This window comes from Polistes fuscatus, unplaced genomic scaffold, assembly GCF_010416935.1.
Source record: "Polistes fuscatus isolate 324 unplaced genomic scaffold, CU_Pfus_HIC Scaffold2, whole genome shotgun sequence".
Classification (NCBI taxonomy): domain Eukaryota; kingdom Metazoa; phylum Arthropoda; class Insecta; order Hymenoptera; family Vespidae; genus Polistes; species Polistes fuscatus.
This window is the reverse complement of record NW_025113096.1, coordinates 17,052,173-17,070,464: the sequence shown is the minus strand read 5'-3', so window position 1 is coordinate 17,070,464 and position 18,292 is coordinate 17,052,173. Positions and strand designations below refer to the sequence as shown.

The window sequence follows — 18,292 nt, the reverse complement described above, 5'->3', positions numbered from 1 at the left end:
TACGATTCAATGTATGGACTTCTAATCGAAAATGTTTTTATAATTTTATTGCGTTCCTTATATTATTATTATTATTAATATTATTATTATTATTATTATTATTATTATTATTATTATTATTATTAATATTATTATTATTATTATTATTTTTTTTTTTTTTTTTTTTTTTTCTTAAGTAGATATAAAAAAAAAAATTACATTTTCGCATCTATATTAGAAAAAAAAGAAGGAATTTGTTCTTGACCGTATCCTTTAATTCCTTCGTTCCGAGGTACGCACGTATCACAAACACCATATTTTATACCACATTTGTTACCATATAATAAAAATTTAGATTTAATAGATCTTTAGCTTTAGCTTAGATTTAAGACTTTTTGTAATTAAGTTAGAAACGTATTGAGATACCTTGCGTTGTCTTTTTTCTTTTCTTTTTGTTCTTTCTTTTTTTTTTTAACTAGCATGTTACCCGATAATGGTGGTCCCAGACAATGTATAGCCCAAAGTTCCTACAGGTACACAACATTATACATATATTTTTCCCAATTACAAAGCAAACCAAAATAAAGTTTTTAATCGTAAAAAATTTACTTAGCATATGTGTACGTATGTTACCCTATCTTTTCACTATAAGTAAACATTTTTTATATATATCGTTACATAAATAAAACTGAAGAATACATTAATCATTGTTGTTTATTTGTCGTTGCATTTCATCAGATTAGTTAAAAATACTACTCGTTTGCGTTTGAAATATTTCATAAAATTTGCGCGAAATTTAAATCCTACGATTGGTTCGTTTCATTGGAGAACTTCGAGTCTTTTCTTATAGAGGGTAGTTAAGTTGACGCAAGGAAAACATTTCAAAGTTGTCATTTTTAAAAAAGTTACATGAAAAAGTTGTATTCTTTTCGTCGGTGTCGCATAAATAAAAATTTAATTACAAAAATAATTATATTATATATCAAAGATATATATTTTTGGCCGATATAATGTTAATTAATTTGATTCTTCTTTTTGGAATGATGTTTTCATCTGTATTTATAAATGCTTTAAGTAAATTTGTATTTACATACTTATTGTTTGTTTATAAATAATAATAAACATATAATTTCAGATACGAAAGATTTAGTAATTATAATCTTAAGTCAAAGAGAAGGTTATCATGTCGCACAGGCTGAACTTTTACAACGAAGTATAGAGGAGCAAGCCAGCAATATAGATTCTGTAAGTATTTTTCAGTTTTATAAATTACATAAGATATGTAAAATAATAAATAATGTATATTTTTTATTAGAATGTACCAAGTATCGTACTAACTCATCAGTTAGATATTAAAGGGTCATGGACAGTCATACCGTTATTAAATTATTTATCAAACAATTATCCAAACACAAAATGGTATTTCTTTTGTTTAGAAAATACAGTTGTTGAACTAAGTAAATTGCTAACTGTATTGTTTTCCTTTGATTCTAACCAGGTAAGTATTATTTTCTCTCTCATGGATATTGAAATTATTAACTTATTTAACATTTATTTAATGCATATTAAATACTATGCCAATTTTTACAGATTGCCCTTAAACTTTCAACAAAAGGAGCTTAATGTTTAATGTGTTAACATTTATTCATATTCTAGGAATTATGGATTGGACACGCTTTGTATGACATTAAACCTACTATCATTCATCATTTTGCTACACATAACAAAAAGTTTAAATATCCCCATTTTACTACCGGATTTGCATTGACTTCTAAACTCTTAAATAGGTTTTTCTTTCTTTCTTTTAACAAATATAAAGTATAAAATTCTTATTATACAAAATTACATAATTTTTTGATATGTATTTGTTTCAGAATAGCACAGGAAGTTTTTCTTGAATTATATAACAGCAATGATTTTTCTATTGACCCTTCTTACGAATTAGCAGATTATATTTTAAAAAGCAAAAAGCCTGTTAAATTAACTCATGTTCCTGAGTTATGCGTTGTTTCTACCAACTATTGTGCGACATACCCTAGATTCTTTCATCCATGTGTAAGTTGAAAAATAATATTTATACAAATAAATTAAATATATTTATATGTATTGTAATTGTAATTTCTTAGGCCACAAAAATTTCTTTACAAAATATATACTTCGCAGTAAAAACTTGTTCTATGTATCACGATAAAAGAATCCCCATTATTAAAAAGACATGGGCAAAATATGCTGTAAATATCGGATATTTCAGTGATCAAGCTGGTAAAATTTGATTTATTCTTCATTTGAATATAATATAATGTTTATTTTAATCATAGATATAGAAGAATAGAATAAACAATATTTTGTCAATATAGATAAAAACTTATCAGAAGCATATGTTGTAACAAATACCACAAAAGGACACTGTGCTAAAACTTATGATATTTTAAAAGAAGTTGCTAAAATATTGAAAAGTAAAAATCTTGATTGGTTAATCATAAGCGATGACGATACTATTTTCAGGTATATTGCAATCATATGTTACTATACCATATCACTTTTACCGTTGACTAATGAACATTTACGATTATGAAAAACAGTGTGGTACGATTAATGGGTTTATTAACATGTTACTATCCCAAAATTCCAATTGCTATTGGTGAACGTTATGGTTATCAAGTACGAGATGAATCATTTGGATATGATTATTTAACTGGAGGTGCTGGAATTGTTCTATCTGCGCCTCTTGTTTATCAAATAATAGATTCAGGTGTTTGTAAATGTCCATCATCGAGTACACCAGATGATATGTTTCTTTTTGGCATATGTTTACACAGACTGGGCATACAACTTACACATTCTTATTTGTTTCACCAGGTATTTGTAGTTTTTAAGATAATCTCTATCATATTAAAACTTAAGAAATATTTTTTTTATAATTAATTACATATTTTATGTAATGTAGGCTCGTCCTGTGGACTATGCTACTGCTTATCTCGCTTCACAAGAACCTATATCTTTTCATAAATTTTGGGAGATTGATCCTATAAAAGTATATAATCAATGGTTCTCTGAAGCAGATAGTTCGCTTTCTAAAAAACATACCGAATTATAAGACTGATATGCAACGCAAATTCTTAAATCTCAAATAAACATCTATGATAAAACTATTTCACTCACATAAGATCATTTTTTTATATGAAATCATTATGTATAGAATGTAATAATAAATACTTCAATAAATAAGCATTAGCATTTTTAAAGTTTTTATTCACATATATTTTGTAGATCAAAAATATGTTATATAAATATATAAAACCAGTAAATATAAATAACAATATTTAAAATACTATAATAGTATATTTTTAATACCAATTTTTTTATACCTATCCCACGATCAAAAAAGAATATATATATTAGGGTCAATGTATTACTATAGGTATTGTATACATTGCTCGGTTAATCTATAAAATGCCCAGAAAGTTTTGATCAATCTATAAAATGTGTACAGCCAACTGAAGCACATTTTAGATTGACCGGGCAATGTATGAAAAACATGCTCAAACTATACATTAACCGTTATATATATTAACGACTATATAAAGGTCGTCCAATGAGTAATTAAGAAATATTTAATATAAAAATAAACGACAATTAATTATATCAAAGAGATTTTGTATCATAATTTTGATTGTATTATTTCTTTCCACCATGTAGGACGTTCTAAATTCGCCTTATTTTCAAAAATCTTCTCTTGGATATGTTTATATACCTGTTGATATTTTTATATTATTAAATAACAAATTAAAAAAATATTTTTGATAAATGAGTTGTATTGAATAGTTGATAATAAACATACATTTCCATCAGCCATTCCTAGGGGTGAATTAATAATGTAATCAGGTGGTGCTAATACATCAACTAAAGCCACGACATCGACCAATAAATCTTTGCACAATATTATAATTCCTTGTCGCAATTTATCATCTATGTGACTATCAACTGATGCATAACCACCAGCATACAAATCTACTAGTCTTTTTTCCAACATCGTTGAACCAAATAATGAACACAACTTTTTAAGTACCTCATATTCTTCCTTTTTCCAATTTGATTCTTTTATGCATTCGATGAAAGTCTTAAGTAAAACGTACTACAAAAATGATAGTGAAAATAATTAGAACAAAGTTAGGGTATATTATAAAATGAAAATCAAAATCGTTTCTTACTTCTCCATATACCAGAGATAACGTTCGCGCATAAAATAATTGTGAATTGTTCCGCACCATAAAATCGGTACACCCATTTTCTTTAAGACTTTGTACGCGTTCATTTGTTTTTTCTAAATAATAACTTACCAACCATTTGAATGAAAATAATAAATCTGAAATAAAATGAATACATTTTGTTATAACAAGAATCAAATAATAATTTGATCAACTTATATAACAACTATTCTCATACTTTCAATGTTCATCGTTTCTTCAATTGTCTTGCAATTAAATTTTTGTTTCAGGATATTTTTACTATCTTGTAAGAAATCTATTGTTCCAAGCGGAGATGAAATAGTTTGTCCATTCAAAATATAAGACCATTGATTTAATAACCAGTTACTCGATTGTTGAATGAGTATATTATTTTCACCTTCATAAGTACAATTTGCGTCATGATCAGCTCGTATATCTCCTAAACGTGACACTGTAGACAAATCGATGATATTATTACCGCAACATTAGTTATTTTACGTCGCTAATTGTTTCTACATACTTTTTAAATATCCATGACCACCACATGCCTCTCTACAATCCTGAATTGCGTCTCGTGAAATCCATGAACACAATGGTTTTAAAGCGCAAGATAACGCGTGCAATTCCATACTTTCTAAATGAAGTTCTTCGCGATTTCCCTCAGTCATAAGCTTTATTTGAAAATTTTGCATTTTCTTGCTATATTTTCTGAAAAATATTTGTATTGCGTATGCCGATGCCAAGAGCGGGAACAATCTACCTTGCTGAAATGTATAACATAAATTAGTGATTAACTGTAATAGTGTTTATAATATGTTATTTTTATAATAATTATTAGAAATATTTGAATTCGTTTAAATAATATACCTGTGATTGATATTCTATTACAGACCACTCTTCATCTTCCGATGGCCCAAATTGTTTTCTTACCGCGCAATATCGTAATGCTATAACTAGTGCAAGGTTTAAAAAATTCGAACATAATCCCGTAATGAAGAAACGTCCTACTGACAATGAACCAAATGATGCACCTAAAATATATATAGAGATTATATAAATATAAATATATATAGAGATATATATATTTATAATATATATATAATATATATATAATATATAATATATATATAATTGATCTCTCTATAAATATATATAGAGATCAATTATAGAGATATTTATATAAATACCAAATCTTTTATTTTTATCTTTAAAGGATGATATATATTGTCCATCTTCAGTAACATCGGCTGTTCGATTTAACAAGTATGTACGCGGAATGTGATAATTGTTAAACATAACAAAACCATTATCAACTCCGTTAAGTCCAATTTTTTCGCCTAAATCTCCAACAGTTACACAAGGGAATGGTAAATGGGTTTTAGGATCTCGTATAGGTACAACAAAAGAATGAAGACCGTGATTTACACCATCGGGTGTAATCAATTGTGCAAAAATAATGGCATGTGTTGCAGTCTGTCCTATCATTTTTCAAAATTTAACATTAATTAATTATATTAATACATTACATAATAGTAATACGCAATAAACAATAATATTATGTACATATACCTAAACCACCAACCCAACACTTTGCAGCTTCAAAATCTGATGAATGTAGACAAAATGTTTTTCTATTAACGTCATATGTTGCAGTAGTCCTCATACCTTTTACATTTGTACCATGCGCTATTTCAGTTAAAGCAAAACAGCCTAAATACTGAAAAATTATTAATGCTTGTTAAAATTTCTTTACAGAAAAATTAAATTTGTATACTTTTCTACCTACTTCCCGATTGGAGATTTTTGTGAGAAGATCTTCATGGCGTTTTGTACCTAAAGTGAAAATAACACTTGGAACCATACCATGCATGATACTTAATTTGACCAATATTGACGGATCATATAGAATAAGTAAATTTGTGTAAATTCCCAAGGAAATTGGCTATAATGTTGATTTATATCAATGTAACACATCATAATAGATATAAGATTAAATATTTGTTTAATTTTTACAAACAAATATACTTACATTAATATCATTGTCTAAAAGAGCGTTAATTTGAGCTGAACAAATTCTACGTTTTTCATCTAATGTCAGAGAGGAAATATTACTTTTTCTAAATACAGAATTGTCCTTTATAAATGACCAGAGTTTATTCTGCAAATATATCATTTTTTATTTTTCGATTAACATTCTCGATGGTAAAGTTCTGTAAAGTTTTTTACTTATATTTACCTCTAATTCTATACCTTCTTCCCCGACTAAATTTATTTTAAGTAATTTCCAATCAAATCTAGCAAGTTTTCTGTATTTATCCAAAGGACCTTTTGGTAAATCATTTATTAAATTTTTTAAATTTGTTAGTCTCATTGTTTCGTATAAATTTTTTGAAACTGTAAAAAAACAAAAATAGTGTAGCTTCATGATATAATCCTCGTTAGTATAGTGGTTAGTATCCCCGCCTGTCACGCGGGAGACCGGGGTTCGATTCCCCGACGGGGAGATTTTTTTTTTTTTTATTACATATCCTAATGTTTCTAAAGTTAAATATTCAAATATATAATTTGTATGCAAATATTTTATTGATATTTACTTTACCTATATAATAAATAATTATTTATTGTGTATGTATACTTTTCTTTTTACGGTTTCGAGTACTTTTTTATAAACACCACCTTCTCACACTTATCCAATACTACTAAAAAAAACACGTCGTTTTACTGTCTCTCTGAAAATAACAGCACACAGTTTTGATTTTTCCAAACGGATCACCCTCCCCCCCATCCATTATATTAACTGTATCTATTTTACTTATTTTTAGTGATTTGACTTGACCTAGTAATCTAACGTGGCTAAGTCGTTGATTACAATAATTGCTTATTAATTAATTATTTAAAATAAAAAAACTATAACTTAAATATATATTACTGTCATTGGTAAATATAAAATTGATTATCTATATTTTTCCATACAATTGACTGAACTAGACGAAATCGACGTAATCGACGAACTGACGATACTAACAACTAGTTTATTCCATTTACATGAAGAAACACAGAATAACATGCCTTGTTAATGTGACGCACTATATATACCATTTTCATTATAAATATATAAAAAAATTCTTGTTTTTAATGAAAAAGTTAAATCTGAATTGTATACATAAGTTAAATATAATGGTATACTAAAGACATACTAAAGATATGTTAAACAAAAATTTTTATGAAATAATGCAAGTAATTTGTTATTTTCCTTTTTCTTTTTCTTTTTCGTCTTTTTTTGTAATTTATATGTATGCACATATACAAAAGAATATACGTTAAAAATAACAATTGCCTTTTAAAAATGTATCATCTCATTTACATCAATATAATACATTATTAATCAATAGATTGAATGTTGAATTATTTATATTCGAATAGATTATAAATTAATGAGGCGAAGAAAGGTCAAATTAAAGAAAGTAAAATAAGCGTGTCATGATACTATTTCGAATTATATTCATTACCTTATTTTATATTAATTTTACATCGGCATTTCAGAAGAAGTAATTTAAGTATTATTATAAAAATATTAAATATGTTAAATATATTTATATATAAAAAGAATTATTTTTTTTTTCTTCTTACAAATCAGTAGAAATCTGCAAATTGACAAATGCAAAAAAAATACGCGCTATTTAAAACCGGTAATCGATCGATTAATAGAAGAAATTACAAATCGTAGTACTTGTAACATTTTTGTGACAGATCGTATTTATCATGGATTAATAAATAACAACAAGAAAATTTCTAATGTTTTAAAATATAACGTGAGTATAATAAAATATTATTTTGCTTTTAAACACATACTTTTGCTACAGTATTTGATCATCAAATAGTATTAACATTTATTTTTTTTTATTTATTTATTTATTATTTTATTTATAATATTTTTAATGTAGATCTTATTGCTTGGTAACGAAGAGTTTTCTTCAACAAAACGAAGCATTCATAAAGTTCTTGCACATAGTAAAACAAATGGATGCAATGGATATATTATACTTGTTGCTAATGGCTTGTTAGTTTCAAAATTTTTGCAATACGCAGAAAGGTGATACGATGAAGATCTTTTTTTAGTACTACTTATGTATATCGTATAAAAATAACTTTGTATGAAATTTAATAAGATAATAAAAATGTTTATTTTTCCAGAGAAGAATTAATCAACACTCATGGCTTCTTTTTATTATTACACGATTATAGACTTTTCATATCCGATTTGCATTATATTTGGAATAGAATAATTAACGTTATATTTGTGCGTCAATATAAACCATACAAATACCGTTCAGGTGATACATCTGCTCGACCTATAATTAATTTAGAAACAGTACACTTTCCAAGTCAAAAAAAAAAGTTTGTAATAACGAAGTATTTAGATACGTGGTACCATGGAAAATTTCGTTATGGTAAAGATCACTTTGTACAAAGGATTTCGAATCTGAAAGGAATAACTTTAAGGTTTGAAACTGTCAATTAATTAAAAATATAAATGATTAATTATTGCAATGTTTCTCATACAATGATTTCTTTTTTATCTTATTTATTTTTAAAGAGTTTCAGTTTTTGAACACATACCAGCCGTAACAAAAGAATCACAAAATTTTTATAAAGGCGGTCCAAGTTACAGTACTAAAGGCTTGGGCGTTGAATTTGAAGTCTGTACAAGTGTCTTACAAGATTATGTATTTTTTATATTGATTTGTATAGATTATCTTGTTATCTTTTTTAGTTAATTCGAGTTATAGCCCAATTTATGAACTTTAAAGCACAGTATTACATGCCTTACAACATAGCCGATGAGAGGTGGGGAGCTTTAGAGAAAAATGGAACGTATACTGGTCTTATAGGAGAAGCAGTAGCAAGAAAAGCTACATTTTATATTGGAGATCTCCATTATACTTCCTATCTTTTAAAATTCTTTGAACTATCTATTCCTTATAACACGGAATGTCTTACTTTCTTAACTCCCGAATCTTTAACAGATAATTCATGGAAACTTTTAATTCTTCCTTTCAAGTACGATCATTAATAAAAGGATAATTTTTAATAAGAGATTACAAAATTGTTCATAAATAAAAAATAAATCTAAAATATTCTCATTATATTTAGACTCTACACATGGATTGCAGTTCTTTTTACTCTTTTACTAGCAGGAGGAACTATTCATCTTTTCTCGTTATCTTATCAGAAACACATAATTCTTTATAAGGATGCTAAACAACAATTAGTTAAAACTAATGAGCTTAATAAAATAGAAAAATCAAGGATTAAACATATGACGAAGGGTATATATTTGTTTACTAAAGCACAGAATAGCATGTTGTATACATACAGTATGCTACTTTTGGTATCATTACCTCGATTGCCAAATCCTTGGGCTTTGAGAGTCCTTATAGGATGGTGGTGGATTTACAGTATCTTGGTTGTTGTAGTCTATCGTGCCAGTATGACAGCGACTCTTGCTAATCCTGTGGCTAAGTAAAATCAAAATGTATACAAGAATTATATCGCTAAGAACAATTTAACTTAATTTCATATATTCTTATTATGTTTAAAATACAGAATCACTATCGATACATTGGATCAATTAGCTAGAAGTTCCATTTCTATTGGCGGATGGAGTGAAGAAAGTAAAGAATTCTTTTTACAATCCTCAGACTCAGATAGTCAAAAGATTGGTAATAAATTTCAATTGATAAAAGATGAAAAGGAATCTATAGAAAAAGTAGCAAACGGATCTTTCGGTTATTACGAAAATGAATTTTTCTTGAGATCCATCCATACAGAAAAATATACGTTGGAAAAAAAGCAAGAAGAAAATAATACATCAAATAATAGAATGTCAGATATAAAACATAATTTGCATATTATGAAAAACTGTATAATTAATATGCCAATCTCTCTTGGAATGGATAAAAATTCTCCGTTAAAGCCATATGTTGATTTATGGGTAATGACTATTTTAATAATTATCTTATATCATTGAATACTTAAGTTTTTTTAAATATATATACATAAATAATATGTGTGGTAATATTTTATTGTTTAGGTTAGACGTATGATGGAAGTTGGTTTAGTAAATAAATGGTTAAGTGACGTAATTTATCCATTGCGACTTACTGAAAAACAACAAGAGAAAATTTCTGAGAAAGCATTGATTGATCTTCACAAGCTTTATGGTGCTCTCGTTGCTTTAAGTATAGGTTATGTTTTTAGCTTAATAACATTACTATGTGAAATTTTACATTGGAAATATATCGTTTTAAACAATCCTAAATATGATAAATATTACTTAGATAAATTCTATGCTTAAGTATGAATACGTTTATTAAAAATAATCTTTATGTAATTTAATTACAATAAAAACAAGTAACCATATATATATATAAACATATGATTAGAAATATTTATATGAAACTGTATTTACAATATATTATTTAAATTACTAAATGCTTACCTTCTCGCAGCGTTAATTTAACAAATTAATTCACTTTATAACAAAAGAATTAAATACGAAACCACAATTTTAACACTTCAAAATATAAAATAATAAATTCATTGCTTAATAAATAAAACAGTTTTGATAAGCAAATTACTAATATAGTCTGAGGTCCACAATCCAAAGTTCAAAATATATAATAATTATAATACTTCGCGCGTGTTAAATTGCCGGGATTTTTAAATTGCCAAATAGTTTTTATTGTAAAAATCTAAAATATTGTTTACAGAAGAAACATTCACTGTTTAATTAAAATTCCTGTCACATGACATAGTCTAAATGAAAGTACATTTTTATATAAATCTACTGTATTGTCATGATTTTTTTTGGTAGAAACGGTTAATTACAGTAGGTGAAAAAATACATACACTGACCAATTTGAAATAAAACTTCGTAGAATTGTTGTTTATTAACTAATTTTTTAAAAACAAGAAACATGAACATATTCTCCGAAATCTCTAGAATGTAACAAATAATAATTTACTTATATAATTTACGAAATTAACAAGAAAACACAAAAAATCTACGCAAACTTATTTCACTTATTTCGGGATTTTGCTTTATCATACTATTAATAACTCGTCTAGTTTACTAATTAACTTTTTGTAAACATCTACTTTTTATATATATATATATAAGTTATTTTACAGCTTCTTTATTAATCTATACCTATCAATTACCTATACTTTATATAGTAGATAGAAATTTGTTTATAATCCGCAATATTTCTGATAAACTTTTACACTAATTATGCAAATTAATAATAATTTTTCTTTCTTCTATCGTTATTTTTCAACAATAATTATTAATCGTACAAAATTTTAAGCTCTATTAACGCTGATAATGCTTCCAAACATACTGACGAGATCAATAGTTTATAGAAAGCAATCATATGTGTTTACCTTATAACCTCTGTTGTAAATAGCTCGAAATAAGAACTATATAAATACTTATTACTCTCATATTTCTGTCGATTTTTTGCTTTTCTTTGTTAATTTTGTAACTTATATAAACAAATTATTATTTGTTACATCGTACCTATTCTAAAAATTTCGGAGAATATGTCTACGTTCCTGGTTTATAAAAAATTAGTTAATAAACAACAATCTCATAAAGCTTTGTATAAAATTGATTGGTGTATGAATATTTTCTACACTCACCGTATATTTATTAATACTAAAATTAAAGGATATATGCCGTAAAAAATAAAATATAAACAGAAAAAATAAGGCTTTTTTTGAAAAATCAATAGTAAGATTCAAGTCCTTTTCTCGCATATTTATCCGCCATCTCGTTGCCATAAACTCCTGAATGTCCTTTAACATGATTCTGTAATATCATAAATATAATCAATAAAATTTGTTACTTTTGATAATGGAAATAATATTATATTGTAAATAAACTTTACCCATATAATCTGTAAAGATTCCAGCTCTCTTTCCATTTCTAAAAGTTCTTCTTTGTTGACAACTGAATCCTTAGATGCAGTTAACCATCCGTTTCTTTTCCACTTGGGCATCCATTTGGTTACACAATTAATAAGAAATTTGGAATCAGTGCAAATTCTTAATTTTTTTATACCAGCCTTTTTGGCTTGTCTAGCTGCCATAGTCACTGCTTGAATCTCTGCCCTATTATTGGTTGCTTTACCAATAACAGGTTGGGATAAATTTCTGTAGATATCAAACAAAAAATCTTTAAATTACGAGCAGTAATTTTAATATTTATTAAGATCGTAATGAAATAAATAACAAAACCAACAAATGTTTAAGATGAGCGGCTGGAAACCAAACACCAATTCCTGCACGTGCACCATAAAAACCATTTAACGAGCATGCCCCATCTGTATATACATCGGTATAGGATTGGCTACTTGTAGGAGGTAATTCTACGTTAACAGAATTCTGTAGAACAAACAGTTGCATGTAAACTTTATTTGTTATATAGGCATAAAAATTTATAGAATTTATATTATAGAATAATAATCAAGATTTACCACTTTGGAGACTTGACCAGTTTTTAATTTTCTTACCTTAGCTTTTGATCGTTCCAATTGTGATTGCAGTGTTGACGAACATCTACATTTGCTTTCCACTTTACATTCAACAGCAATTGGAATCCTTGGCGATGAAAAGAAAGATTATCAATAACTACCATATAATCTATATTTTAATGATCTAAATCCCAAGCAGTACAATCATATAGTTCAGATATTTTGTCGGAAAGTGCCAATGTTATTGAAACATGACGTGCAATCAATATGTAGTCTCCAAATTTTGAATTTATCGATATGATTTTTCTAAAAACTACTGGAACTTAACAGTTAAATTACTTTTCTCAGAGCAATGCTTATTGGTATAAATACAGATAATAAACTAATAAGACAATAGAAAATCTTATTCTATCTCTCAAAAATGAATGATAGAATGCAATACAGAATACAATATATATCATTGAAAGTCTAATAAAGTATCATAAAATTAATATCATTGGAAATATTTACATAAATACTTACCCATCTTTCGATGCATTCGAAGAATATCGACACACAAAATTTTCGGCTTCGTCTTGAGTGGAAAATTTTTTAAATAGAGATCCAGAATATTTCATAACTTGTTGCTCACATTCTGGCCTTAAAAAAATTATAAAATAGTTTAAATAAGTAACTCTCTATTTAAGATATATATTATATAAATAATTTAATAAGTTTAGTTTAGTCTTACCAAGAAAGATAAATTCCTGGTTTTCTGCCTCTGGCAACAGCATAATAAAACGCAGGCATTTCGAAAATATAATTTGAAAAACGTAGAATGCTCAATTTCATAAATCGAATTGAAATAATGTTTTCTGCATATAAGAAACACCGGAAATATGTTTTCTTTATCAATTGTAAACAAAGAAATAATAGTTTGATTGTGCGAAGGACGAACTCGTGTCTTGTTACATGATCAATGCGCATGCACGAAATCTCATAACTTTCTCTAATTGGTTAGAAAAATTATCATTCTTACAATAGAAATATAAAAAGAATTTAAAAGAAATTTCTGCGATCCTTTCGATTCAACTCAACAATAATTATCGGAGAATCTCAATCGTATCTGTCTTATCATTAATATACAAGGTTTAAAGATCTTTATTAAAGATAATTCGCATGAACCGTTCAAATAGAGGAAGTAGCGACTATGAAAAGTACCACGTTAGTTTAGACAAACTATTTGAAAAAAAAAACAATAATAATTCGTAATAATAAATACGGATTAGAGCACTATCTATTAGTAAATTTGATAAATTAAGTATATTTTTTTTTGCCTAAACATTAAGATCATATACATGTACATTAAATGTGTGTTAGTTATTATTTAAAGTAAGATAAGAGTATCGAATGACGTTGCAGACTTAACTTCCGGTTGCGCAAAGATCATTAATTTCGTCGCCATCATAGCGACGAAATCGCGACCGTAGTGGTCCGCAGAAATATTTAATCGTCGTTTACGACGAAAGGGAGGCCGATCGCTTCCTAAAAGAAAATAAAGCGAGAATTTTCGCTTTCTTCCTTCGCTCTTCGTTTAAACATCGTTAAAAACCGACTCATCGACGGTCGATCATCGGCTTATCGAGGGTTTCTTTTACAACTTTGGAATTGACGAAACATGGCTTATTGAAGAAGATGAAGGGCTTGCGGAAAAATCCTATTTCTCCATACGGAGGAGACCATATCTCTGCCAACGCAATAAACGAGGCCAAATTTAGCCGAACTGCCAATGGACAAAAAGACCAAATATCCACAGTCCTCTTCAAAGGGGACTGCTGGTGACTCCAAAAAAAGTCAAGGTACGTCACCACTTCGTGTCGCTAGTTGTTAAAATGACATTAACTTTTCTTTTATTTTATTTTCTCTCTATTTCTTTATAAACAATCCTTACTTTTCAATATTAATATTGCTAAATATTAAAATCTATTTTGTTTGATAATATCCAACTATTATGATATTGGAAAGATCTGCTATTTCGTATATGACTGTTAACGTGTATGGCGCAATAACATTAAAAACACATTTCATGATTTTGAATCTATGTATATGTTTGTTGATACCGTTTGAAGGTCCTTTGCCGTAATCATGTCCTTTATTTATTTTAGATGTTGCCAACAATAAATTATTTCCGAAAACATCACGCAAACGTGAACCAACTGGCGCTAATACCTTGTCCAAATATGATCAGACTAAAAAGTACAATACACAGAAAGCAAAAACTTTTGATAAGAGACCAAAACCTAAAGGACAATATCATGGCGGTTCAAAGGAGGATACCAAGGTAAATATTTAGGGAAAGAATAAGCAAAAGAATTTTTAATTTTTGGGTAATATTAGGTAGTAGAAAGTGAAGTAGCTGAGTTCGGCTCAGTTATGGCTCAAGGAAGTAAAAAGCAGAATTTGAATCATCTGCTAAATTTTCATTATGAACCACGTGACATGCGAAGTGGTTCGGATACATGGAGAGTAGGAAGCGTGAATAAAGGAAACCGTAACAGTAACAGATGGCTACCGCCAGTACAACGGCATAAGTATAACAAGGAACAATTCCTACAAGCCAGGTGAAAGCCTATAATTGTATTCTAAACTAATTTCTTTTTATACGTATTTGTATATATATATATAATAAATATTTTTAATTTATTTTTATATACTCTTTTTAGCTGCCAATTTATTGTGACTCCCAACGAAGACTATTCTTTATACCTAACTGATCCTGATATCCTCGTTGATTGGAAATTTATTGAACAGATAGTAAGTTTCTCTACGCGCACATTTATTTATTTTTGTTTCTCTTTGATATAAGTTAAAATTAATGATTTTTTATATTAAATTTTCGTTTCAGAAAATATATAATACTGAAAGCTTATCCTGCCCAATTTGTTTATTCGCCCCAGTAGCTGCAAAAATGACTCGTTGTGGTCATGTTTATTGTTGGCCATGCATTTTGCATTATTTATCTTTATCTGATAAGTCCTGGCGCAAATGCCCTATTTGTTACGAATTTGTACATAAATCTGATTTGAAAAGGTTCATTTAATTTCTCTTATCTTACTTACAATTTCATTTCATTTGTATTTTGATTTATAGATAAATAATTGAATTTTTGTTTAGTGTTATTGAAGTTACACAGAATGCTGTTAATTTGGGTGATCCAATAACATTACGTTTAATGCGGCGTGAAAAGGGTTCATTAATTGCGATGCCAGCAAGTGAACCTATTATTGTCGCTCCAACAACATTTTTCCAAGTTTCTAAAGATTGCAATAAACAAGTTTATTCTAAACTTCTAATAGCAAACCCAAGAGATGTAAGTTCTATAATATTAGCAAAAAATTCCCACAAACATTGAATAGAAGATATTTATCATTAAGTTTATTTAGTAAAGTGTTATTGAAGACTTTTCTAATTATACGTAGATTATGGATATCATAGAATCTGAACGGACACAGTTAGAAATTGAATTAATGGATGATCCACATTCTCCTGAAAATTGTTATATCGAACAAGCAATTCGTGAACTTGCCAAGAGAGAAGAGGAACTCGTACAAAAAGTATTTTTTTTTTTAATATTTCTTAATTTTTCTCTCTTTAATTTTCATTATGAAATAAAATTAATAGAATATGTAACTGAATGTAGAAAGTAAACGACAATGGATCACATCAAGAAGTAATAGGAGATATTTCATCTACATCAATAGGAGATAAAACAGATCAAGAGAAACAAGAAAGCCATCAATTAACAACACAACAAATGAATGACGAAAGAAATAATTTACCCGAAGATCAATTTTTGTGCGAAGAAACGATTGTAACTAGTAATGGCAGCACTTTGTTGAATGAAACGCTATTACCTTCACCTTTGCAAAAATTCTTTTATTTCTATCAGGGTAATTTAATAATAATCGATGATAAAAATAAAGAATAACAAAAAAATTACATTTACGTGTAATTTTTAGCCGAAGATGGACAACATATTTATCTCCACGCGATGAATATAAAAATGTTGGAAATGCATTATGGTAGTCTCGAACATTGTCCGCCGGTGATTACAGGAAAATTGTTAGAAAAGGAAGTAGGCAGTTTTACAGAAGATTTACGACGGCGGTTAAGGTACCTTTGTCATTTACCTATAACCTGTCCATTTGAAGTTGCTGAAATTGAGCTTAAACCACCTACTGTATCGGAAGATGTCCTTAACTCCTTTCACGGTAATGAATCATGTTCTGTCGTTATTGCGGAATATGTTCTACTTGGCAGTTATTTCTTTTTACATTTGTCTAATTTCTAACAAAACATAAGTAATGTTCTGTGCAAAATTAGATCAACGAGTCACTCTGTAAAAATTAATTTAAAAGTTAATATCTGTTTCGTCGTAAGACGAGCAATGTGTAAGCGCCGACGTTTAATGTGTTAAAATGATCGACATTATTACTTTAAGTTTATTTTTCGTATACATTCCTAATATTATAGAACAATTGGAAATTCGGCAAAAGCGAAGACAACGTAGAGAGCGTGAAGAAAGGAAACGAGAGAAGAAAATTATTGAAGAAGAAAACAAACAAATGGGCAAATACCCAGTTGCAAATGTGAATATCGATTCAACGCATCACTTTCCTCAGTGGCAACCCGAACTTTTTACAGAGTATGTCTTTATATTATTGATCTTGATTACATGTCGTAAAATGATGAGAAGAAATGAAGAATGAAAATAAATATATATTTTATTTATTTAGAGATACGATTTTATCACCACCAGAATCATTGGCTACCTCCAGTGTAGCCAGCAGTCCGTCTTTGAGTACATTTGACGAAGTTGTCTCAACCACAACAAAACTATCTAATTCGAATGAACAAGGTCCATCATTTGCTGAAATGTTACGCAATACCAGTGCACGTATCAAAACTAGTAAAGCCTGGCCAAGTATCAAAACAACTCCTCTTGAAAGATTAAGAAATACCAATGCAAATATCGAGGAGGATGACAATGCTCATGCTCCATCTTATAATCAAAGTTTTGGTGACGCCTTGGCACAAGCTTTGGAGCAAACAAAATTGTTAGATTCTGGTACGACGATATTATTTAAAAAAATAAGATTAATATATAATTTAATTTTTGACTCGTATAAATATTTATTTTTCTACATGTTACAGAATCTAATGACAATGTGAGAGATAAAAAGAAAAAGAAAAAGAAGAGTAAAGCCACTGTATTATTTGCAACCAATATGTCACGCTCTTCATAAAAAGGGAAAAGCTTGAATGTTATTTATTTTTAGTAAAGTTGCTGTTTCTTTCTTCAATTTAAGCTGAAATTTAGTTGGTATTCGGAAATAAATTTGGATATTTTATTGAAAAAGTTGCATCTTTTTTAGTATTAGATTTGCTTTTACGTTTAATGTAAAATTTTCTTAAAAAGCTTGGAAAATAAAAACCTTGATTTTAAAACTAATTATGGAATATATATGTATGTATATTACTAATCACCGAATCTTACCTTTAACGAGA

The 18,292-nt window shown here is 27.9% G+C and overlaps 4 protein-coding genes and 1 non-coding gene across 7 annotated transcripts; 3 read left to right on the top strand and 2 right to left on the bottom strand.

Moving 5' to 3' along the window:
• The first annotated feature begins 167 nt into the window (after window positions 1–167).
• LOC122516121 lies at window positions 168–10,631 on the top strand. The gene is made up of 17 exons (XM_043633690.1): window positions 168–1,053; window positions 1,115–1,224; window positions 1,295–1,477; window positions 1,636–1,766; window positions 1,854–2,034; window positions 2,106–2,241; window positions 2,337–2,484; window positions 2,562–2,838; window positions 2,927–3,075; window positions 7,846–8,020; window positions 8,153–8,301; window positions 8,403–8,711; window positions 8,806–8,908; window positions 8,983–9,269; window positions 9,363–9,731; window positions 9,816–10,203; window positions 10,303–10,631. The coding sequence occupies exons 1-17, from the start codon at window positions 990–992 to the stop codon at window positions 10,564–10,566; spliced, it is 3,423 nt and encodes a 1,140-aa protein (XP_043489625.1). The 5' UTR covers window positions 168–989; the 3' UTR covers window positions 10,567–10,631.
• Window positions 3,335–10,818, bottom strand: LOC122516657 (peroxisomal acyl-coenzyme A oxidase 3-like). Of its 2 annotated transcripts, none has more exons than XM_043634636.1 (13): window positions 10,711–10,818; window positions 9,611–9,727; window positions 6,445–6,602; window positions 6,238–6,366; window positions 5,995–6,150; window positions 5,778–5,925; window positions 5,396–5,686; window positions 5,076–5,239; window positions 4,729–4,972; window positions 4,426–4,659; window positions 4,191–4,345; window positions 3,821–4,114; window positions 3,335–3,733 (listed from the first exon to the last, which is right to left on the bottom strand). In XM_043634636.1, exons 3-13 carry the CDS (start codon window positions 6,577–6,579, stop codon window positions 3,641–3,643), a joined length of 2,043 nt encoding a protein of 680 aa, XP_043490571.1. In that variant the 5' UTR covers window positions 6,580–6,602; window positions 9,611–9,727; window positions 10,711–10,818; the 3' UTR covers window positions 3,335–3,640. The 2 variants fall into 2 exon arrangements, with proteins under 2 accessions (XP_043490571.1, XP_043490572.1); XM_043634637.1 differs by lacking the exon at window positions 10,711–10,818 and adding an exon at window positions 10,374–10,456.
• On the top strand, window positions 6,641–6,712 carry Trnad-guc. Its single transcript has one exon. It is a non-coding gene; the product is annotated as a tRNA-Asp (tRNA).
• Window positions 10,819–11,540: 722 nt separating the features above from the next.
• LOC122516659 (ribonuclease H1) lies at window positions 11,541–13,717 on the bottom strand. Of its 2 annotated transcripts, none has more exons than XM_043634640.1 (6): window positions 13,476–13,717; window positions 13,268–13,379; window positions 12,785–12,872; window positions 12,514–12,656; window positions 12,161–12,425; window positions 11,541–12,081 (listed from the first exon to the last, which is right to left on the bottom strand). In XM_043634640.1, the coding sequence occupies exons 1-6, from the start codon at window positions 13,516–13,518 to the stop codon at window positions 11,998–12,000; spliced, it is 735 nt and encodes a 244-aa protein (XP_043490575.1). In that variant the 5' UTR covers window positions 13,519–13,717; the 3' UTR covers window positions 11,541–11,997. The 2 variants fall into 2 exon arrangements, with proteins under 2 accessions (XP_043490575.1, XP_043490574.1); XM_043634639.1 differs by having other exon boundaries at window positions 13,268–13,384; window positions 13,476–13,716.
• Window positions 13,718–14,173: 456 nt separating this feature from the next.
• On the top strand, window positions 14,174–18,236 carry LOC122516656 (RING finger protein 10). The gene is made up of 12 exons (XM_043634635.1): window positions 14,174–14,583; window positions 14,890–15,065; window positions 15,122–15,345; window positions 15,448–15,538; window positions 15,630–15,814; window positions 15,899–16,094; window positions 16,204–16,338; window positions 16,425–16,674; window positions 16,744–16,995; window positions 17,258–17,429; window positions 17,521–17,852; window positions 17,939–18,236. Exons 1-12 carry the CDS (start codon window positions 14,514–14,516, stop codon window positions 18,028–18,030), a joined length of 2,175 nt encoding a protein of 724 aa, XP_043490570.1. The 5' UTR covers window positions 14,174–14,513; the 3' UTR covers window positions 18,031–18,236.
• The last annotated feature ends 56 nt before the right edge of the window (window positions 18,237–18,292 follow it).